Consider the following 18911-nt stretch of genomic DNA (forward strand, 5'->3'; position numbering starts at 1 on the left):
CTGTGGACCCTGAGTATAAGAATTCCTGGGGATTCAGGGGTCCTTCCCAACCCAGTCAATGATTCAGAATTTCGAGAGGTGGGGAATTTATTCCAAACTCCCCATGCTACTCAGTGCACAATGACATATGAGAAGTGTTGACCAATAATGTGAGTCACTACTGGCCAAAATTTACATTAGATGTTAAAAGCTTCCTGACCGGAAAGGGTGAGGGATGTTAAAATGGGCTCTCAGAAGAAAAGAGACTGGGCTTCCCTGGTGGCGCAGTGGTTAAGAATCCACCTGCCAATGCAGGGGACACGGGTTCGAACCCTGGTCCGGGAAGATCCCACATGCTGGGGAGCAACTAAGCCCAAGCGCCACAACTACTGAGCCCGCGCTCTAGAGCCCACGAGCCACAACTACTGAAGCCCGTGCACCTAGAGCCCATGCTCCGCAACAAGAGAAGCCACTGCAACGAGAAGCCCGCGCACCGCAACAAAGAGTAGCCCCCGCTCGCCACAACTAGAGAAAGCCCGTGCGCAGCAATGAAGACCCAATGCAGCCAAAAATAAATAAATAAATAAATTTATTTAAAAAAGAAGAGAAGAGACTGAATGGACTGCTAGCTGCTAGCTGGAAGTAGGAATGTAGCCCAGATCTGTGCTCCCAGTTTCCAGTCTGAACAACGACCAGGCAATTGTCTCCTTCCTTGAACATGTTCCTCTCTGTCTCCTCTGACATCAGTCAGAACTCAACTATTTTCTCTTTCAAGCCTCCCTTCCCATCCCTCACCTCCAGAGTCCAGGAGAGAGAACCCACATAGGTTACTAGTCTGTAGGACAAACAAGGTTGGGAATACTAGCTGATCTGTAAGTCTATTCAAGAAGAAATACTTCTATTTGTGGTTCCCTAAAATAGGCCACACTGCTTAATGCCTCTGGGCTTTAATATAGGTTGCTCTTTCTACCGGAATGTCCTCCCTACTTTCCTGCCTCATCCACCTGGCAAACTTCTGTGCATTCTTCAAATCCTAGCAGAGATGATTTCCTTCTTCAAGATTTCTTCTATGACCCTTAGGGACTTCCCTGGCGGTCCAGTGGTTAAGACTCCGTGCTTCCACTGCAGGGGGCGCGGGTTCAATCCCTGGTCAGGGAACTAAGAGCCCACATGCTGCATGGCGGGTCCAAAAAAAAAAAAAGATTTCTTCTATGACCCTCCAAGTAGCGTTAGTCTTCTTCAGTGGTGCTTCTGCATTTTACATGAAGTTCTAATGTACTTTTCACACTGTTGTCCTTGATCACATCTCTCCTATTAGACTAGCCCTGATCCCTTGAAGATGGGGACTTTCTCTTACTCAGATGGCATATGGCACATAGCTGGCATTCAACAAACATTTGTTGTATTACTTCGATCTAACCCTACAGAGCCATAAGAAAGAGGATGGGAGAAACACAGGGAAAACCACAGACAGAAATCTGGAAGGGGGAGCAAATTACCATAAGGCTGTCCCTCCGCAAAGTCTGCTCAGAGTCATCTGGTTGGGCCAGTAGTTTCCCCAAGAGCTCCAGAAAGAGGTTGGCAGCCTCCTGAAATACCTGTAGGCTAGGAAAAAATGAGTCCATGGTTTCTTCTCATCTCTCTACTAAAAGCCCACATGTTGTGAATGGGTCAGTTCAGGGCAGGTAGGAGAATCTCTGCAAAGGAACACATCAGAGTGCTCTCTCCCCTCTCCCCTCACACACACACACAGTCTCACATACATACCTCCAGGCCTCTTTGGCATTTTCTCTAGCTTATTCACACCCTGAGCCTTCCATTTAGTGTGACTGCTAACCCTTAGAAGCTGAAATTCCGTGGGCAAACTTGGAGGAGTCTTGGGGTCCTTAAGAGGACTAGGTGGACTCTAAGAGGTCACTCAGCTGACCCCTAAACCTGGCACAAATCACGGCTTCTCCTTACTTAGCCTCTTCCTAATGGGGATGGGAAGAAATGGGGGTAGAAACTGAAGCCAAACTGGCCAACAGAGCAAAACTGCCTCTCATCCCACCTGTCACCTGTCTGGCTCCTCTCCAGATTGAAGGTGCAGGCAAAGTAGGCCTGAATCACAGCCATCAGGTCCCGTAAGAAGGTCCCATACCAACATTGCTGCCAGGGAAGAGGACAGAGAGTTAGGGCAATGTAGGGGATGGAAACAAAGACTAAGGGAAAAGGGTGTCAGATATCCAGTCAGGCTGAGCAAACAGAAAGGGACAGAGGGAAGAGAGCGTTTGGACAGAGAGAGGAGATCCGGAGGCAACAAAGTGGCGGCCGACGGGCTGTAAACAGCCAGAAAATGTGTCTTGTTTGGGCCTGAACAGCATTTTGGAGTTTAGGAGGTTCTATTTTTCAAAATAGCTCAAATTCTTTTCTAAATTCCTTAAAAACTCTCAAGACTAACACTCATCAGCAGAGTGCAGCTTCCAGCCGCCAAGCCTTGGCCACGTTAAACATTTCTGCATTCTGGCCTCTCAGCTCAGCTGCGTTGGGACACAGCACAGGGACGTGGACACTGAGACTCACTCCTAGCTCTCCCGCTTATCATCTCCATGACCACTGACAAGGCAGTGCCCGTGTGTGAGTTAGTTAATCTCTGAATTTCAGTACCCTGCTCTATAAAATCAGTCCGGTAAAGCCTAGGATTTTACCTTTCAAAACACAGTGCTCTAAATATAGGGAAATTGCACATAAAAATCTGGATTTCTAGCTTTTCTTGGAAAACTGCAGGATCTGGTACTACTGAGCCCATATTCCCACCTAGCAACAGTGAGCTGGCGCTGAGGAGAGGATGCCCCGTTCCGACTGAGCACAAGATCTCAGTTTCTCACATTCCCACTGATTCATATAGTCACACACAGTCTACTTCACTGATGACATTACCTGCCTGGCCTCGGAAGGCATGAGAATTTGCAATTCATGATCTACTAACTAGAGAGGAGAAGAAGAAAAGAAAAGGCAGTTGGGCCAAATAGAGATGGCAGTTCAAAGAAAAGAAATCCAAAGAGAAGAAATTCTGGTAAGTCTTGAGAGGCTCCTGGCGCAGCGCTTACCTGCTGGAGACTGCTGCTCTCCTGGCTGTGTCGGAGGAGGCTGAGCGGCAGCCGGGGGAGCCCTGCCTCACGGCAGAAGGAGTACAAGGGAACAGAGTCACCGCAGCTGGAGAGAAGACTGCTCAGGACCCGGAGCACAGGAAGGATAAGGGAAGCGCCCTCCAGCACGCCTTTCAGGATCTGGGTGACACAAAGGAAAGAGACAGTAATCGATATCATGAGAGGTAAAGGAAGGAGAGTCACAGATACCAAGTGTCCCCAAGATGTTGACAAAGCAGACTAAATGTTCTCATTCCTTTCTTTGGGAATCTAAAACCCAGAAAAGGAGAACAGAGAAACAGAGAAAGTGTACCAGGAAAGGCGAATATAGATGGCCAGGTCACCTGACTTAGAGGTGACCAAACCGGGGGGAGGGGGGAACACCTCCCCTCAGTCAGTGACAGACCCAGTGACATTCCTATCTGCTCCCTCCCTTCTCCAGCCCTTCACCTTAAAACAAAATGAAACCACACACACACATTTCTGAAAATTAAAAACAATGGGCACAAAACAATGTCGCTCAACTCCAGATAGACAAAACATATTATATTCAACTCTAGATCAGGGGTTGACAAAATATGACCTGCAGGCCAGATTCTACCTACCACTTATTCTTATACAGGACAGTATTATATTTTTAAATGGTTATTTTTTAAAAGGTTATTCTTCAAAAGAAGACGAACGTTTACATCAAGTGCTTTACAATATGCTACTCACTGTTCTGAATCTGTTCACTTATTTACTCACTTAATCTTTACAATAACCCTAGTGATTGTAAAGTAAATACAATTACCCATTTTATAGACCAGGAGACTGAAGCTTCTAGATAGATTAAGTAAGTAGTCAATAATCACACACAGTAGTTTGGCTGGAATTCTAACTCAGAAAGCCTTACCCTGGAGGCAGAGTTGTTAACCTCCTTCCCCACTGAAAAATTATCCAACACAAGGAGGACAGGGAAGGGCCAAAAGAGAGGTGCAGGGTGCCAAGGTAATTCAAGAGCGAAAGGAGAGTCTTTTCAACAAATGGTGCTGCGATGATTACATAACCACATGCGAAAAGATGAACTTATATCCCTACCTCACAATATATACAAAAATCAACTCATAATGGGTCAGAGACCTAAATGTCAGAGCTAAAAGTCTAGAAAGCTTTTAGAAAAAACATAGGAGAAAATCTTCAAGACTTTGGGTTTAAAAAAGATTTCTTAGATACAACACCAGAAGCATAATCCACAAAGGAAAAAAATGGTAACTGGACTTCAAAATTTAAAACCTTTGTGCTTCAAAAGACATTCTTATGAGAATAAAAAGACATATTAGAGACTGGGAGAAAATATTTGCAAATCATACATCTGATAAAGGTCTTGTATCCAGAAGATACAGAGAACCCTTACAACTCAAGTAGAAAACAACCCAACTTAAAAATGAGCCAAAGAAATGATTGGATATTTCACCAAAGAAGAAATATTAACACAAATGTCTGGTAAGCACATGAGAAGATGCTCACATTAGTCATTAGCAAAATGTGAATTAAAATGGCAATGAGATACTATTTCACACTCTCTAAAATGACGACACTCAAACAGACAGACAGTAATACATGTTGGCAAGGTGGTGGAGAAATGAGGACCCTCATACATTGCTGGTGAGAATGTAAAATGGTGCAGCCACTTTGGAAAATAAATAGTTCAGCAGTTTCTTAAAATCTTAAACATAAATTTACTATATGCCCCAGCAATTCCACTCCTATGCATACACCCAAGAGAAATGAAAACATATGTCCACACAAAGGCTTCCTCATGGATGTTCACAGCAGCATTATTCATAAAAGCCAAAAACTGGAAACAATCCAAATTTCAATCAATTAGTGGAATGGATAAACAGAATGTGATATATCCGTACAGCAGAATATTAATCAGCAATGAAAAGGAATTAAGTATTGATACACGCTACAACATGAATGAACCTCAAAAACATTATGCTAAGAGAAAGGAGCCAGACACAAAGACTATACATCATATGATCATATTTATATGAAATGTTCAGAAAACGCAAATATAATAGACAGAAAGTAGTCTCCTGTTACTAGGAGTGGGAATGATAATTAACTGTAAATAGTTAAGAATGATCTTATTGGGGTGATGAAAATATTCTAAAACTGAATTATGGTGATGATTTCACAACTTGGTAAATTTACTAAAAATTATTTTTTAAAACTTTAAAGAAAAGGGACTTCTTTCCAGTGGTAAAGAATCTGCCTTCCAACACAGGGGATGCGGGTGCGATCCCTGGTTGGGGAACAAAGATCCCACATACCGCGGGGCAACTAAGCCCACGCGCCACAACTTCTGAGCTCGTGTGCCTCAACGAGAGAGCCCACGTGCTGCAAACTACAGAGCCCAGGCACCCTGGAGCCCACACACCACAACTAGAGAGAAGCCCGCTTGCCGCAACGAAAGATCCCACATGACGCAACTAAGACCTGACGCAGCCTAAATAAATAAATTAATTAATTTAATTAAATTAAAAAAAACTTTAAAGAAAAGAGAGAGAGATGCATGCAACATATTTCGGTGAGTTCCCAGGAAAGAAGATCACCATTTCAGAGACGCAAGGAAAGGCTTTGTAGGAGAGAATACTAATTATGAACACCAATTAAGCAAGATGTTATCCCCTAAAAAAGAATCTCATTCTTCTCATTAGTATACCTGCATTAGAAAATATTACACACTTAAATTGTTACATATTTTTAATTTTGTGGAAATGTGTTTTCTCTCATTATAGAAGTAGTTACATGATCTCCTCCATTTTTTCCTCCTGGACAACAGTGCCTAAAAAAGTTCCATCAGAAAGTTTGCTGATCCCTGCTCTAGAGGAATACTTTTCCCTTCAGAAAGAAAAACCCAAGGTCTGCTCTTTCTGTATTACTAAAGGAGGTTGGCAAATCTCCTTGAATTAAACAGAAGGAGTGAAAGAGAATAGGAAAGGGACAAACTTTCTTTCTCCTTATGTCAATCAAAGTTTTTTAATGCCTTATCTGTGAAAACAGTCTCCAATTTCATCCATGGTATGCTTCTGCTGGTTACCTGCCCTCCAGCCTCATGCAGCTGACTCTGGATGCGCTGGCAGAAGTCGGGATTGCACAGCAGGGCGAGAGGGGCCTTCAGTTGGACGGGCACAGGCTCAGTGGTCTCTAGCAGGTGCCGCCACTCATCATCATCGTTGTCTGGCTCCTGAGGCATCAAGGAGTGAAAGAGGTCAGGAGGAGTATGTCAGGTTCAAGGGTAGTAGCTCCCAACCTGAGGAATCATGAAGTAACTGCAAAAGGCCAGTGACTCCTTTGGCACAGATGTATTTTTTTCAGCCACCCGTTTAAAAAGGTAGAGTTGGCAGTAAGTGAGGGGTCTTGAAAAGTCTCTTGGAGAACACTGGCAGGTGTGCATAAAGAGACACCTAGAAAGATGTGCAGGTGTGCATAAAGAGACACCTAGAAAGATGCCCACTGCATGGTTTATAATAAAAAAAATTGGAAACATCATAGAGCCAGTCAGTAAGGGAATAATCAACCATGGCACATCCATATTAGGACATACTAAGTTGTTAAAAAGATTGTAGTACTGACAATGCATCATTTATGTAGTGTGCCCACCAAAAATGCATGACTCGAATCTAATTATGTGGAAGTATCAATTTGAGGAACATTCTAAAAATTAACTGACCTGTGCACCTAAAAACTATCAAGCACGAAAGACAAAGAAAGAGTAGGAACGGTTTCAGATTAAAGGAGACTAATGAAGCATAACAACTAAATGCAACGCTTAACACTAGATTGGACTGTGGACCGGGGGAAAAACATGTTTTTGCTATAAAGAACATTACCAGAGCAATTGGCAAAATCTAAATATGGACTGTAGATTAAGTAACAGAATCATATCAGTGTCAAATTTCTGACTTCTATAATTGCACTGAGGTGGTGCAAGTGCATCACCTTGATCTTAGCAAATACGCACTGAAGTATATTTGGCAGTAAAGGGGCATGTCTGCAACTTACCCTAAAATGATTCAGAAAGATGATGTGTCCATGTATAGAGAAAGAGAACCATAAAGCAAATGTGGCAGAATTTTAACAATTGGTGAATCTGGGTGAAAGGGTATATAAGAATTCTTGGTTCTATTTTCACAATTATTCTTTAAGTTTGAAATGTTTTCAAAATAAAAAGTTAAAACCCTAAAAAAACAAAAGACTGAAGTAGATGTAGAAAGATCTCTAGAACAGATCATGTAAGAGATGTATGAGGCAAAATGATACATATGGTATGAACTCAGTAATGTAAAAACAGCCAAACTATATATTCTATGTAGGCATATATATATATATATATATATATATACATACATACATATGTAAAAGAACAAAAAGTTTGGAAGGAGACAGACACCTCTGGGACTGAAATAAGGCTCAAGAGGGACTTTCCTTTTTACTTATGTACTCCAATTTTTGATAATTAAATGTTTAGATACTATGCAATTAAAATCTATAAATAATAAGAAAGCAATCTTTAACACAAAGGGAGCTATTCCTTGGAGGGTTGGGAATCACTGTTCCAGAAAACATCTACCAAGACCCAATATCCCATGGCAGGGACAAGGCCAGGAGGAGCCCCTAGGTCTCACCTCATTTTCTAGGTCCACTGCATCAAGGCTCTGCTGGCCCACCACCTCTGGCCTCAGCTCTGGGAATGCTCGCTCACAATCCTGGGTGATCCAGTTTTCCCTGCCAGAGGAAGCAGGGAGTAAGATGAGTTCCAGACCTGTGAGGCTTAGAGTTCATATAAGCCATATAGGATTGGCTAGAGGAGACCTCCTTCTAGGATCTGGCCAGGACAGGATAGGTCCACTACATGCATATCCTTGACTGCCCTCCCACTTTGGATCTTCTTCTCAAAGCTACCTTGGCGGTTTTCACCCATAGCTCTCAACTCAAATAATCTTCCCTTTCGTGTGGAGATGATTCTTTCCTTTTCAGTTAATGTATCAATACAACTGAGACATAGAGAAAGGAAAGCTTCCACATTTCCTGATGAATCAGGAAAGTATCAATACCCGGAATTAGGGTTCAGGCACCCAGGACTCAAGACTCCCAGGGCCCTGTCTACATTTAGGCAGTAGTGAGTGACAGGGACCATGCTGTATTTGCTTTGACTGGAGCCAAAGATCTGCAAGCGACCTCATCCTATAAATCCCTGGTTCTACCCTCCTCACCAAGGTGCAGGGGGAGCTTCTCCAGCCCTCCACTCAGCCCAGCTGCTCTTCATTTCTGAGCCTAAGACCCCAGTCAAGAGGCTTGGTTCCTGAGGAGTGGCCTTTAGTCTGGGCAGAGAGGCTGTGCCAGAAGCCACCTTGCTGGTCCTGTCCTCTTGCTCGAGGGCAGGTCCTGTGTTCTGGTGTTTCTGCGGGAAATGAGACACTGAGTCAGAACTATTTGGTTGTCATAAGGCACTATGAATCCTATTCGTGGTCCTTTCCCAACCCTAGAAAGTCACCCTCCTTCTCCAACTCCCCCAGTCACTAGCCTGGCTATGTCATACATGCCCTTCTGCCCCACACACCTTCTGCTTGGCCTCCTCAGCCATGCGCTTACAGGCTTGCCGCAAGATGCGAGATCGATTGCCCTTGGGGGCCAGACGATGCGCCTGTTGGTCCTTTAGGACCTGAAGTTCTGGGGGTAAGCGACTGGTGAATGGGGTACCCAAATCTGGGCCTGCTGACTCAGTTAGTACTGCAAGGAGAGAAGAGGGGGACAGGTGATCACACTGGAGCTGCGCCACTGTTTCCATTTGGCCAGAGACAACTTCAGCATCTCCAGGCTTCTGTGGAAGGAGACCCATTTGACAAAGTGACAAAGAGGGATTGGAGGGGCTTCCCTGGTGGCGCAGTGGTTGAGAATCTGCCTGCCAATGCAGGGGACACGGGTTCGAGCCCTGGTCTGGGAAGATCGCACATGCCGTGGAGTGACTAGGCCCGTGAGCCACAATTGCTGAGCCTGCGTGTCTGGAGCCTGTGCTCCGCAACAAGAGAGGCCGCGATAGTGAGAGGCCCACGCACCGCGATGAAGAGTGGCCCCCACTTGCCGCAACTAGAGAAAGCCCTCACACAGAAACAAAGACCCAACACAGCCATAAATAAATAAATAAATAAATAAATAAATAAATAAATAAAATTTAGGAAAAAAAGAGGGATTGGGGTTACAAGGGAAGTGGCAAGGGTCATGCAAAGGGCTAGGGAGAAATTTCAAGTTGGTGGGGAAAAGAATATATGTTGGATCCAGACGTTGGGGTCAGGGGTTGCATTGGGTAGAGTACTAGGGAAATGCAAGAGCCCTGGGAACCCTAAGGACTCACTGGTGACACGACCAGCAATAAAGGGGTGATGTAAGAGGTCTGGCCAGGACAGACGCTGCCGGGGGTCCTTGGTGAGCAGTCCCTGAAGGAAGTTCTGTGGAGAGAAAGGATACCCCATCAGCCTTCACTTCTCCACAGGCTCTCTCAAACTCATCAGAATCGGCCAACCAAGACTCCTGAGCGCATTCTTACAACAGAGTAGCTGGTCTTAATCACACCCTCTCTAATCCTATCCTTAGGCCTCATTTCCCTGGCTGAAATCAGGAACAGACCTCACTGCCTTACCTCCTGGGGAGCCCCAATTCCTGTTCATGGACATTTTGGAACCCCAGAAGTAAAACCAGAAATCTCAATGTCAACAGCTTTGTGAAGAAGTGAAAAAAAACGAAGAGAAAGAGAGGGATGTCACCTTCACAATCATCTTCAGAAAGCAAACATTCAAGGGGGTCCCAAACTGCTCACTTTGCCCTCCCTTTGACTGCAGTTTGTTTGTGCTGGGTAGGAACAAATGCACTTACAGTTAAAAGCACACTCACACGCATAAGTCATTGTGTAAAGATGTGTTTGGGAGCACTCAAAAACAAATCTTTCAGCAAGTCTTCAGATGGTGGAGGGGCAGGGAGACTGTCTGAAAAGGGTACATCTGTTATGAGGTATCCTTGGGGAAATCCTCAATTGGGCCTGAAATAGGAATAGAAGGTACTAGTAGATTACGACCCCTGTTCTAAAACAAGGTGATCATTACACCTTGGCTCTTGCTGGAGATACCTGCATGTCTGCCCTAAGGGAAAATGAATATCTTATGCATATCACCCACTTATGTTTCCTTTGTTTAGGTTCTTTTTGATAATTATTTGGGCCACCCCCAGCTAAATAGGTTGGGGAGAAACTTGTCTCTTTTCATCTTAGATAAAACAAAGGAAAGTTATAATGAGATTTTACTCTGGGAGAAGGCTGCATTTAAATTTTATTGAAGGCCCAAATCTTGCCCTAGATGAAAAATAAAAAAGGTCAACTCCTTTTCCTCCCTCCCACCCTCCCTCTGGCCTGCTGAGATTTAACTGCAAAAAACAGGCACCATCTCTATCCTCTGCCCCTAATCAGTGAGCTAGCCCCATTAGCCCTGGCCATTTGGATATCTAAAGATTCTTTCAGGAAGAGGACAGCTGTGTTGGCAAATCTAGAAATCATTCGGACATTGCATCTGATAGGAAATTAGTAGAATAGAGAGTGTGTAAAGGGACCAATATCTGTTTCTGGTGTCTTGAAATTACCTCTCCATTTTGATAAAGGACAGCCTGACCCAAGGAGGGGCTGCTACTCCCAAGTTGGGCACACCTTAGATCACCCTCCCAGAATAAGCCCCTGCAGTACAAAAGCAAGGCAGCTTGCCCCAGCTCCTGCATCAATTAAGTAACTGCAAAGTGCAGCCCCAGCTCTGGAAAAAAATTGTGGAAAAGGGAACAGGGCAGAGGGAGACAGGTTTCTGATGCAAAAGCAGTCTTTCAGTATTCATCACCTTGAAGCAAGGACTAATGGTGGGGGGCCAGCGCACAGGGTCCTTGAGAATGAGGCTGACCAGCTGAAAGATGCTCGTGGTATAGAAGGGAGGAGTGCCCACTGCCAGCTCATACAGTATGCAGCCCACAGACCAGAGGTCCGCGGTGTGGTCGTATGGTCGTTCCTCCACCAGCTCTGGAGACATGTAGAGTGGTGTGCCTTTAATGGATGTCAGCACCATCGTGTTGGTGCTCATAGCCCGGGCAAATCTGCAGTAGATGATGGAATCAAAATGGAAAAAGAAGATATTCAATAAAAACAAGAGAGACTTCCCTGGCGGTCCAGTGGTTAAGATGCTGTGCTTCCACTGCAGGGGGGCGTAGGTTCGATCCCTGGTCGGGGAACTCAGATCCAGCATGCAGTGGGGCGGGGCCAAAAAATAGATAGATAAATAAATAAATAATAAACACTAGAGCTGGTCACTGCTACCTACCACTGCGTGAGATATCCCCAACCTGAACAAAGAGACCATCTTCCAAGACCCAGCAGGAATCCCAGTCTCCAGCTCAGGTTCTAAAATGAGGCCCAAGGAAGTCAAGCATATGGTCTAAGGCTCCTTGCAGAACTGAAAGCAGAGACAGAAGGTCAGGCACCTCACCCAAAGTCACAGAGCTTTATGCCACCACCCTTGGCAAGGAGGATGTTCTGAGGCTTCATGTCTCGGTGGAGGATGCGGTGGGAATGCAGATAGTACAGGGCTGACACCAACTGGGCAGCAATGGCCTGAACCTAGAGGTCAAACAGTCAGGTGAGAGGAAGAAAGGAGAAGTCAGCGGAAGCAGTCTGCGGATGAGCCCAAAGACTCCACCCTAATACTACTGCTGATGTGATCTTCTCTTCCTTCCCTTTCTTCCAGAGCTTCACAAGATACCTTCCTTATTTCTTGCTCCCCTATTCATTCATTCTTTCATTTGTTCATTCATTCGTTCAAGGAAAATTTATTGAGTCTCACTAACTGCATGAACACATGCAAATTACCTTATGGCTCTTAGATTCATCATCTATCCATAAGGTGACAATAATGATACTACTTATTTCATAGGATCATTGTGAGGATTTAAATGAGTTAAAGCACGTAAAGTAACATATTGCTCAGAATGGTGCCTGGCACTTAGCATTCAATATATATTAGCTGTTATTAAATAAGACAAAGTCCCTTTTCTCAAGAGAAGTAGCCAGAGAAACAAACAAGACAGACAAAACAAATAAGATGATGACTTACAAATAATTTTGAATGCTTGGAAGGAAACAGAATGCTGTGACAGGAAGTCCTGAAGGGGGCCTAGTTGCTAGAGTACAGAGAAATCCCTAGAATGAATATGGTTGGAGAATGTGTTCAACCAAATCCTACTGCTAACCACTGTGTCTTGGTGGTGAATCATGCCTTAACCACAAAGCTTATCCCTTCCTGCCTCTCTGGTACCACCACACTGGGCCTTCTTACCTAGAGGTGCCTAACAATAACAATAGCATTAATAATAGCTAGAAACATTGAACACTTGTGTCAGGCACTCTTTCAAACACTTTATAGGAATTAACTCATTAATCTTCACAATAGCCTTATGAGGTAGACATTATTATTATTTCCATTTTAAAATGAGGAAAGTGAGGGCAGACAGCAAAAGCAAGAAGAACTACAATCCTGCAGCCTGTGGAACAAAAACCACATTCACAGAAAGATAGACAAGATGAAAAGGCAGAGGGCTATGCACCAGATGAAGGAACAAGATAAAACCCCAGAAAAACAACTAAATGAAGTGGAGATAGGAAACCTTCCTAAAAAGAATTCAGAATAATGATAGTGAAGATGATCCAGGACCTCGGAAAAGGAATGGAGGCAAAGATCGAGAAGATATAAGAAATGTTTAACAAAGACCTAGAAGAATTGAAAAGCAAACACACAGAGATTAACAACACAATAACTGAAATGAAAAATACACTAGAAGGAATCAATAGCAGAATAACTGAGGCAGAAGAACGGATAAGTGACCTGGAAGACAGAATGGTGGAATTCACTGTTGCAGAACAGAATAAAGAAAAAAGAACAAAAAGAAATGAAGACAGCCTAAGAGACCTCTGGGACAACATGAAACGCAACAACATTCGCATTATAGGGGTCCAAGAAGGAGAAGAGAGAGAGAAAGGACCAGAGAAAATATTTGAAGAGATTATAGTCGAAAACTTCCCTAACATGGGAAAGGGAATAGCCACCTAAGTCCAGGAAGTGCAGAGAGTCCCATACAGGATAAACCCAAGGAGAAACACGCAGAGACACATAGTAATCAAATAGGCAAATATTAAAGACAAAGAAAAATTATTGAAAGCAGCAAGGGAAAAACTACAAATAACATACAAGGGAACTCCCATAAGGTTAACAGCTGATTTCTCAGCAGAAACTCTACAAGCCAGAAGGGAGTGGCATGATATACTTAAAGTGCTGAAAGGGAAGAAACTACAACCAAGATTACTCTACCCGGCAAGGATCTCATTCAGATTCGATGGAGAAATCAAAAGCTTTACAGACAAGCAAAAGCTAAGAGAATTCAGCACCACCAAACCAGCTCTACAACAAATGCTAAAGGAACTTCTCTAAGTGGGAAACACAAGAGAAGAAAAGGACCTACAAAAACAAACCCAAAACAATTAAGAAAATGGTCATAGGAACATACATATCGATAATTACTTTAAACGTGAATGGATTAAAAGCTCCAACCAAAAGACACAGGCTTGCTGAATGGATACAAAAACAAGACGCATATATATGTTGTCTACAAGAGACGCACTTCAGACCTAGGGACACATACAGACTGAAAGTGAGGGGATGGAAAAAGATATTCCATGCAAATGGAAATCAACAGAAAGCTGGAGTAGCAATACTCATATCAGATAAAATAGACTTTAAATAAAGAATGTTACAAGAGACAAGGAAGGACACTACATAATGATCAAGGGATCAATCCAAGAAGAAGATATAACAATTATAAATATATATGCACCCAACATAGGAGCACCTCAATACATAAGGCAACTGCTAACAGCTATACAAGAGGAAATCAACAGTAACACAATAATAGTGGGGAACTTTAACACCTCACTTACACCAACGGACAGATCATCCAAACAGAAAATTAATAAGGAAACACAAGCTTTAAATGACACAATAGACCAGATAGATTTAATTGATATTTATAGGACATTCCATCCAAAAACAGCAGATTACACTTTCTTCTCAAGTGTGCACGGAACATTCTCCAGGATAAATCATATCTTGGTTCACAAATCAAGCCACAGCAAATTTAAGAAAACTGAAATCATATCAAGACCACAACGCTATGATATTAGAAATCAGTTACAGGGAAAAAAACGTAAAAAACAAACACATGGAGGCTAAACAATACATTACTAAATAACCAAGGGATCACTGAAAAAATCAAAGAGGAAATCAAGAAATACCTAGAGACAAATGACAATGAAAACACGATGATCCAAAACCTACGGGATGCGGCAAAAGCAGTTCTAAGAGGGAAGTTTATAGCTATACAAGCCTACCTCAAGAAACAAGAAAAATCTCAAGTAAACAATTTAACCTTACACCTAAAGGAACTAGAGAAAGAAGAACAAACAAAACCCAAAGTTAGCAGAAGGAAAGAAATCATAAAGATCAGAGCAGAAATAAATGAAATAGAAACAAAGAAATCAATAGCAAAGATCAATAAAACTAAAAGCTGGTTCTTGAGAAGATAAGCAAAATTGATAAACCATTAGCCAGACTCATCAAGAAAAAGAGGGAGAGGACTCAAATCAATAAAATTAGAAATGAAAAAGGAGAAGTTACAACAGACACCACAGAAATACAAAGCATCCTAAGAGACTACTACAAGCAACTCTATGCCAATAAAATGGACAACCTGGAAGAAATGGACAAATTCTTAGAAATGTATAACCTTCCAAGACTGAACCAGGAAGAAATCGAAAATATGAACAGAACATTCACAAGTAATGAAATTGAAACTGTGATTAAAAATCTTCCAACAAACAAAAGTCCAGGACCAGATGGCTTCACAGGTGAATGCTATCAAACATTTAGAGAAGAGCTAACACCCATCCTCCTCAAACTCTTCCAAAACACTGCAGAGGAAGGAACACTCCCAAACTCATTCTATGAGCCCACCATCACCCTGATACCAAAACCAGACAAAGACACTACAAAAAAAAGAAAATTGCAGACCAATATCACTGATGAATATAGATGCAATAATCCTCAACAAAATACTAGCAAACAGAATCCAACAGCACATTAAAAGGATCATACATCATGATCAAGTGGGATTTATCCCAGGGATGCAAGGATTCTTCAATATACACAAATCAATCAATGTGATACACCATATTAACAAATTGAAGAAGAAGAACCATATGATCATCTCAATAGATGCAGAAAAGCTTTTGACAAAATTCAACACCCATTTATGATAAAAACTCTCCAGAAAGTGGGCATAGAGGGAACCTACCTCAACATAATAAAGGCCAAATATGACAAACCCACAGCAAACATCATTCTCAATGGTGAAAAACTGAAAGCATTTCCTCTAAGATCAGTACCAAGACTAGGATGTCCACTCTCTCCACTATTATTCAACATAGTTTTGGAAGTCCTAGTCACGGCAATCAGAGAACAAAAAGAAATAAAAGGAATACAAATTGGAAAAGAAGAAGTAAAACTGTCACTGTTTGCAGATGACATGATACTATATTTAGAGAATCCTAAAGATGCCACCAGAAAACTACTAGAGCTAATCAGTGAATTTGGTAAAGTTGCAGGATACAAAATTAATGCACAGAAATCTCTTGCATTCCTATACAGTAATGATGAAAAATCTGAAAGAGAAATTAAGGAAACGCTCCCATTTACCACTGCAACAAAAAGAATAAAATACCTAGGAATAAATCTACCTAGGGAGACCAAAGACCTGTATGTAGAAAACTATAAGACACTGTTGAAAGAAATTAAAGATGATACCAACAGATGGAGAGATATACCATGTTCTTGGATTGGAAGAATCAATATTGTGAAAATGACTATGTTACCCAAAGCAATCTACAGATTCAATGCAATCCCTATCAAATTACCAATGGCATTTTTTTACGGAACTAGAACAAAAAATCTTAAAATTTGTATGGAGACACAAAAGACCCCGAATAGCCAAAGCAGTCTTGAGGGAAAAAAACGGAGCTGGAGGAATCAGACTCCCTGACTTCAGACTATACTACAAAGCTACAGTAATCAAGACAATATGGTACTGGCACAAAAACAGAAATAGATCAATGGAACAGGATAGAAAGTCCAGAGATAAACCCACGCACCTATGGTCAACTAATCTATAACAAAGGAGGCAAGGATATACAATGGAGAAAAGACAGTCTCTTCAATAAGTGGTGATGGGAAAACTGGACAGCTACATGTAAAAGATGGAAATTAGAACACTCCCTAACACCATACACAAAAATAAACTCAAAATGGATTAAAGAACTAAATGTAAGACTGGACACTATAAAACTCTTAGAGGAAAACATAGGAAGAACACTCTTTGACATAAATCGCAGCAAGATCTTTTTTGATCCACCTCCTAGAGTAATGGAAATAAAAACAAACAAACAAACAAAAAATGAGGAAAGCAAACAAAGAGAAGTTAAAGTAACTTGCCAAAGAAGATCCAGCTAGAAAGTGGCAGACCCAACCTTTGTATGCAGAGATTTGGGTTCCAGCGTTCACATACTTTACTGTCACACCACACTGCCTCTACATATACCTAGACTCTTGTATTTTACTTGGGAGTTTTCAAACCGGAGACTCTCCGTGCCCTCCGCTCTCGCTACCAGTCCTTAAACTGAGAAGAGGTCATGGGTGGAAGAAGTTTGAGCCAGGAATACCTGCTCTTCGGGAAGTTTTCCGTCATCTTCTAGGATCTGAAAAAGCTCTCCCTCAGCATAGTCTGTCACCACCACCACCTGCAGGGAGAAGGCAATGCTACTAATGGCTCCACATTTATGCATTTTGAGGCTGGGAAATTCCTGGGACCCTTCTTCTTGGCGAGAGGTGACCCAAAACCAAAGCGCACCTCTTTGTCAGTCTCAAAGCTGTCAAGCATATGCACAATATTGGGATGCCGCAGTCCCCGCATGATTTCAATCTCTCGTTGTAGATTCCTCAGCTCTTTCTCTGAGCGTCCCAATTTTGGAATGAACTTCAGGGCCACCACCTGTCAGTGGTAAGGTCAAGAGTCAAGGCCTAACCACACTATTGAAACATTAGCCTCAAAGGTCCAGAACTCAGACTTCAGATTGTTTGAGCAATTCTCACTATACTTGCTAGCCTCCCACTCGACTTTCCCCATGGTACCCTGGCCTTACCCAGGTTTCCCCTGCTCTCACCCTAGGAGGAAAGAGCCTCTGCCAGACAGATCCCTTTGGTGGATTCTGGGAAAAGAACTGGATAAAGAACTCAAGATTTAAGGGATTTAGGGGAAAGGGAAGGAAGGAAAAATGAAGAGGGAAGAATAGAGTTCAGGTGGTTTATCCCTTCCTGCATGGTATGATAGATAATAATATTAATAATAATAATAATTGTTGTTTACTAGGTGCCAAGCACTGTTCTAAGTGATTCAGTGTGACATCACACTTAATTCTTGTACCCCAATAAGACGCTGTTCTTATTTTCATTCTATAGATGAGGAAACTGAGACATAGAGAGGTTGAGTAACTTGTCTATAGTCCTAAGGCTAGAAAGTGGTGGAGCTGCGATTTGAACCCAAGTAATCCAATTTCAGAGCTCATATTCCATAAGTATGAAGGAATCAGTGTCCTAGGAATACAGTTCAGTATTCTGGCCCCATTCTCCACTGGAGTTGAGGGTGTGGAATACCACCCAAGAGATATCCCTCTTTGTTCACCACCTGAGCACTGTATTTTCTTCGACCCTTGTACACCCTCCCAAAAGAGCCTTCTCCAATCATCTCCAACACGTGGTACTTTTCCATGACAGAGATTTCAGGATCCCTCAGAAGGAAGGAGATAGAGATGGTGGTGAAGGGCTACAGCTCCAGGGACAGTTCCACACATCTGTGAGGCCTGGTTCGGGCACGGAAGAAAGGTTAACGTTAGCCGCCTTGCCTTTTCCTTTTTTTCATAACAATCCAGACCTCATAAACAAGGTAGGGTAGAGAATGGAAGGATGAGATCTTGGAGCAGAGTGCCTTCCATGGTCCTCCCTCCTTTTCTCTTCCTGTCTCCCAACCCAACCTTGTTCCCACCCGACCCCGTGTCCCCCTTCCCCCTCCACCCAGCCTTGCCCACCCGACCACTGCCCCCTTCACCCAGCCTCTCCCCCTCACCCCGCCTCTCCCCCTCACCCCGCCTCTCCCCCTCACCCCACCCTCTCCACCCAGCCTCGCCCACCCGCCCCCGCCCCCCTCCATCCAGCCTCTCCCACCGACCCTGCCCCTTCCAGCCACCCCAAAGTTCCTGCCACTGCCAACCTCCTCAGCACCCCCGCCCACATCCCCGGCCCGCCGGCTTAGCGGACAGGAGCGCCTCTCTTACCCCAAGCCTAGGAGTTTCAAGCTCTTCAGGTCGAGGGACGCCGGCCCTGGCCTTCAGCCCCGCCCCTTCTGGCTGCCTTCGTATTTTGCCTGACTTGTCGTTCTTATCGTGGGACTTATCGTCCCACCCCCACTGCCGGTCTCTTTAGACTCACATTGTTACCAATTTTACTCGCTAGAACTGGTCAGAGGTTCGGAGGAACAGGCGTTCAGGGGTGTGGGAGAGACGGTGGGCCGCCCATA

The 18911-nt window shown here is 43.3% G+C and overlaps 1 protein-coding gene across 1 annotated transcript in view; it reads right to left on the reverse strand.

The window, feature by feature from the left end:
* The window catches only part of STK36 (serine/threonine kinase 36), a 28540-nt gene extending 9735 nt beyond the window's left edge, over positions 1 to 18805 (reverse strand). The window contains exons 1-14 of the mRNA XM_082396550.1: positions 18670 to 18805; positions 18024 to 18198; positions 17190 to 17330; positions 17002 to 17079; positions 11669 to 11799; positions 11030 to 11279; positions 9511 to 9604; positions 8719 to 8888; positions 8372 to 8559; positions 7784 to 7883; positions 6196 to 6342; positions 3069 to 3248; positions 2030 to 2127; positions 1479 to 1584 (exon numbers count right to left, since the gene is read on the reverse strand). Coding sequence (XP_082252676.1) covers positions 1479 to 1584; positions 2030 to 2127; positions 3069 to 3248; positions 6196 to 6342; positions 7784 to 7883; positions 8372 to 8559; positions 8719 to 8888; positions 9511 to 9604; positions 11030 to 11279; positions 11669 to 11799; positions 17002 to 17079; positions 17190 to 17330; positions 18024 to 18107 — 1767 coding nt within the window. The 5' untranslated portion in view covers positions 18108 to 18198; positions 18670 to 18805. The remainder of the gene's footprint in view (positions 1 to 1478; positions 1585 to 2029; positions 2128 to 3068; positions 3249 to 6195; positions 6343 to 7783; positions 7884 to 8371; positions 8560 to 8718; positions 8889 to 9510; positions 9605 to 11029; positions 11280 to 11668; positions 11800 to 17001; positions 17080 to 17189; positions 17331 to 18023; positions 18199 to 18669) is intronic.
* Between the last annotated feature and the right edge of the window lie 106 nt (positions 18806 to 18911).

The sequence above is a fragment of the Balaenoptera borealis genome, assembly GCF_965194805.1.
Source record: "Balaenoptera borealis genome assembly, chromosome: 6".
NCBI lineage: Eukaryota > Metazoa > Chordata > Mammalia > Artiodactyla > Balaenopteridae > Balaenoptera > Balaenoptera borealis.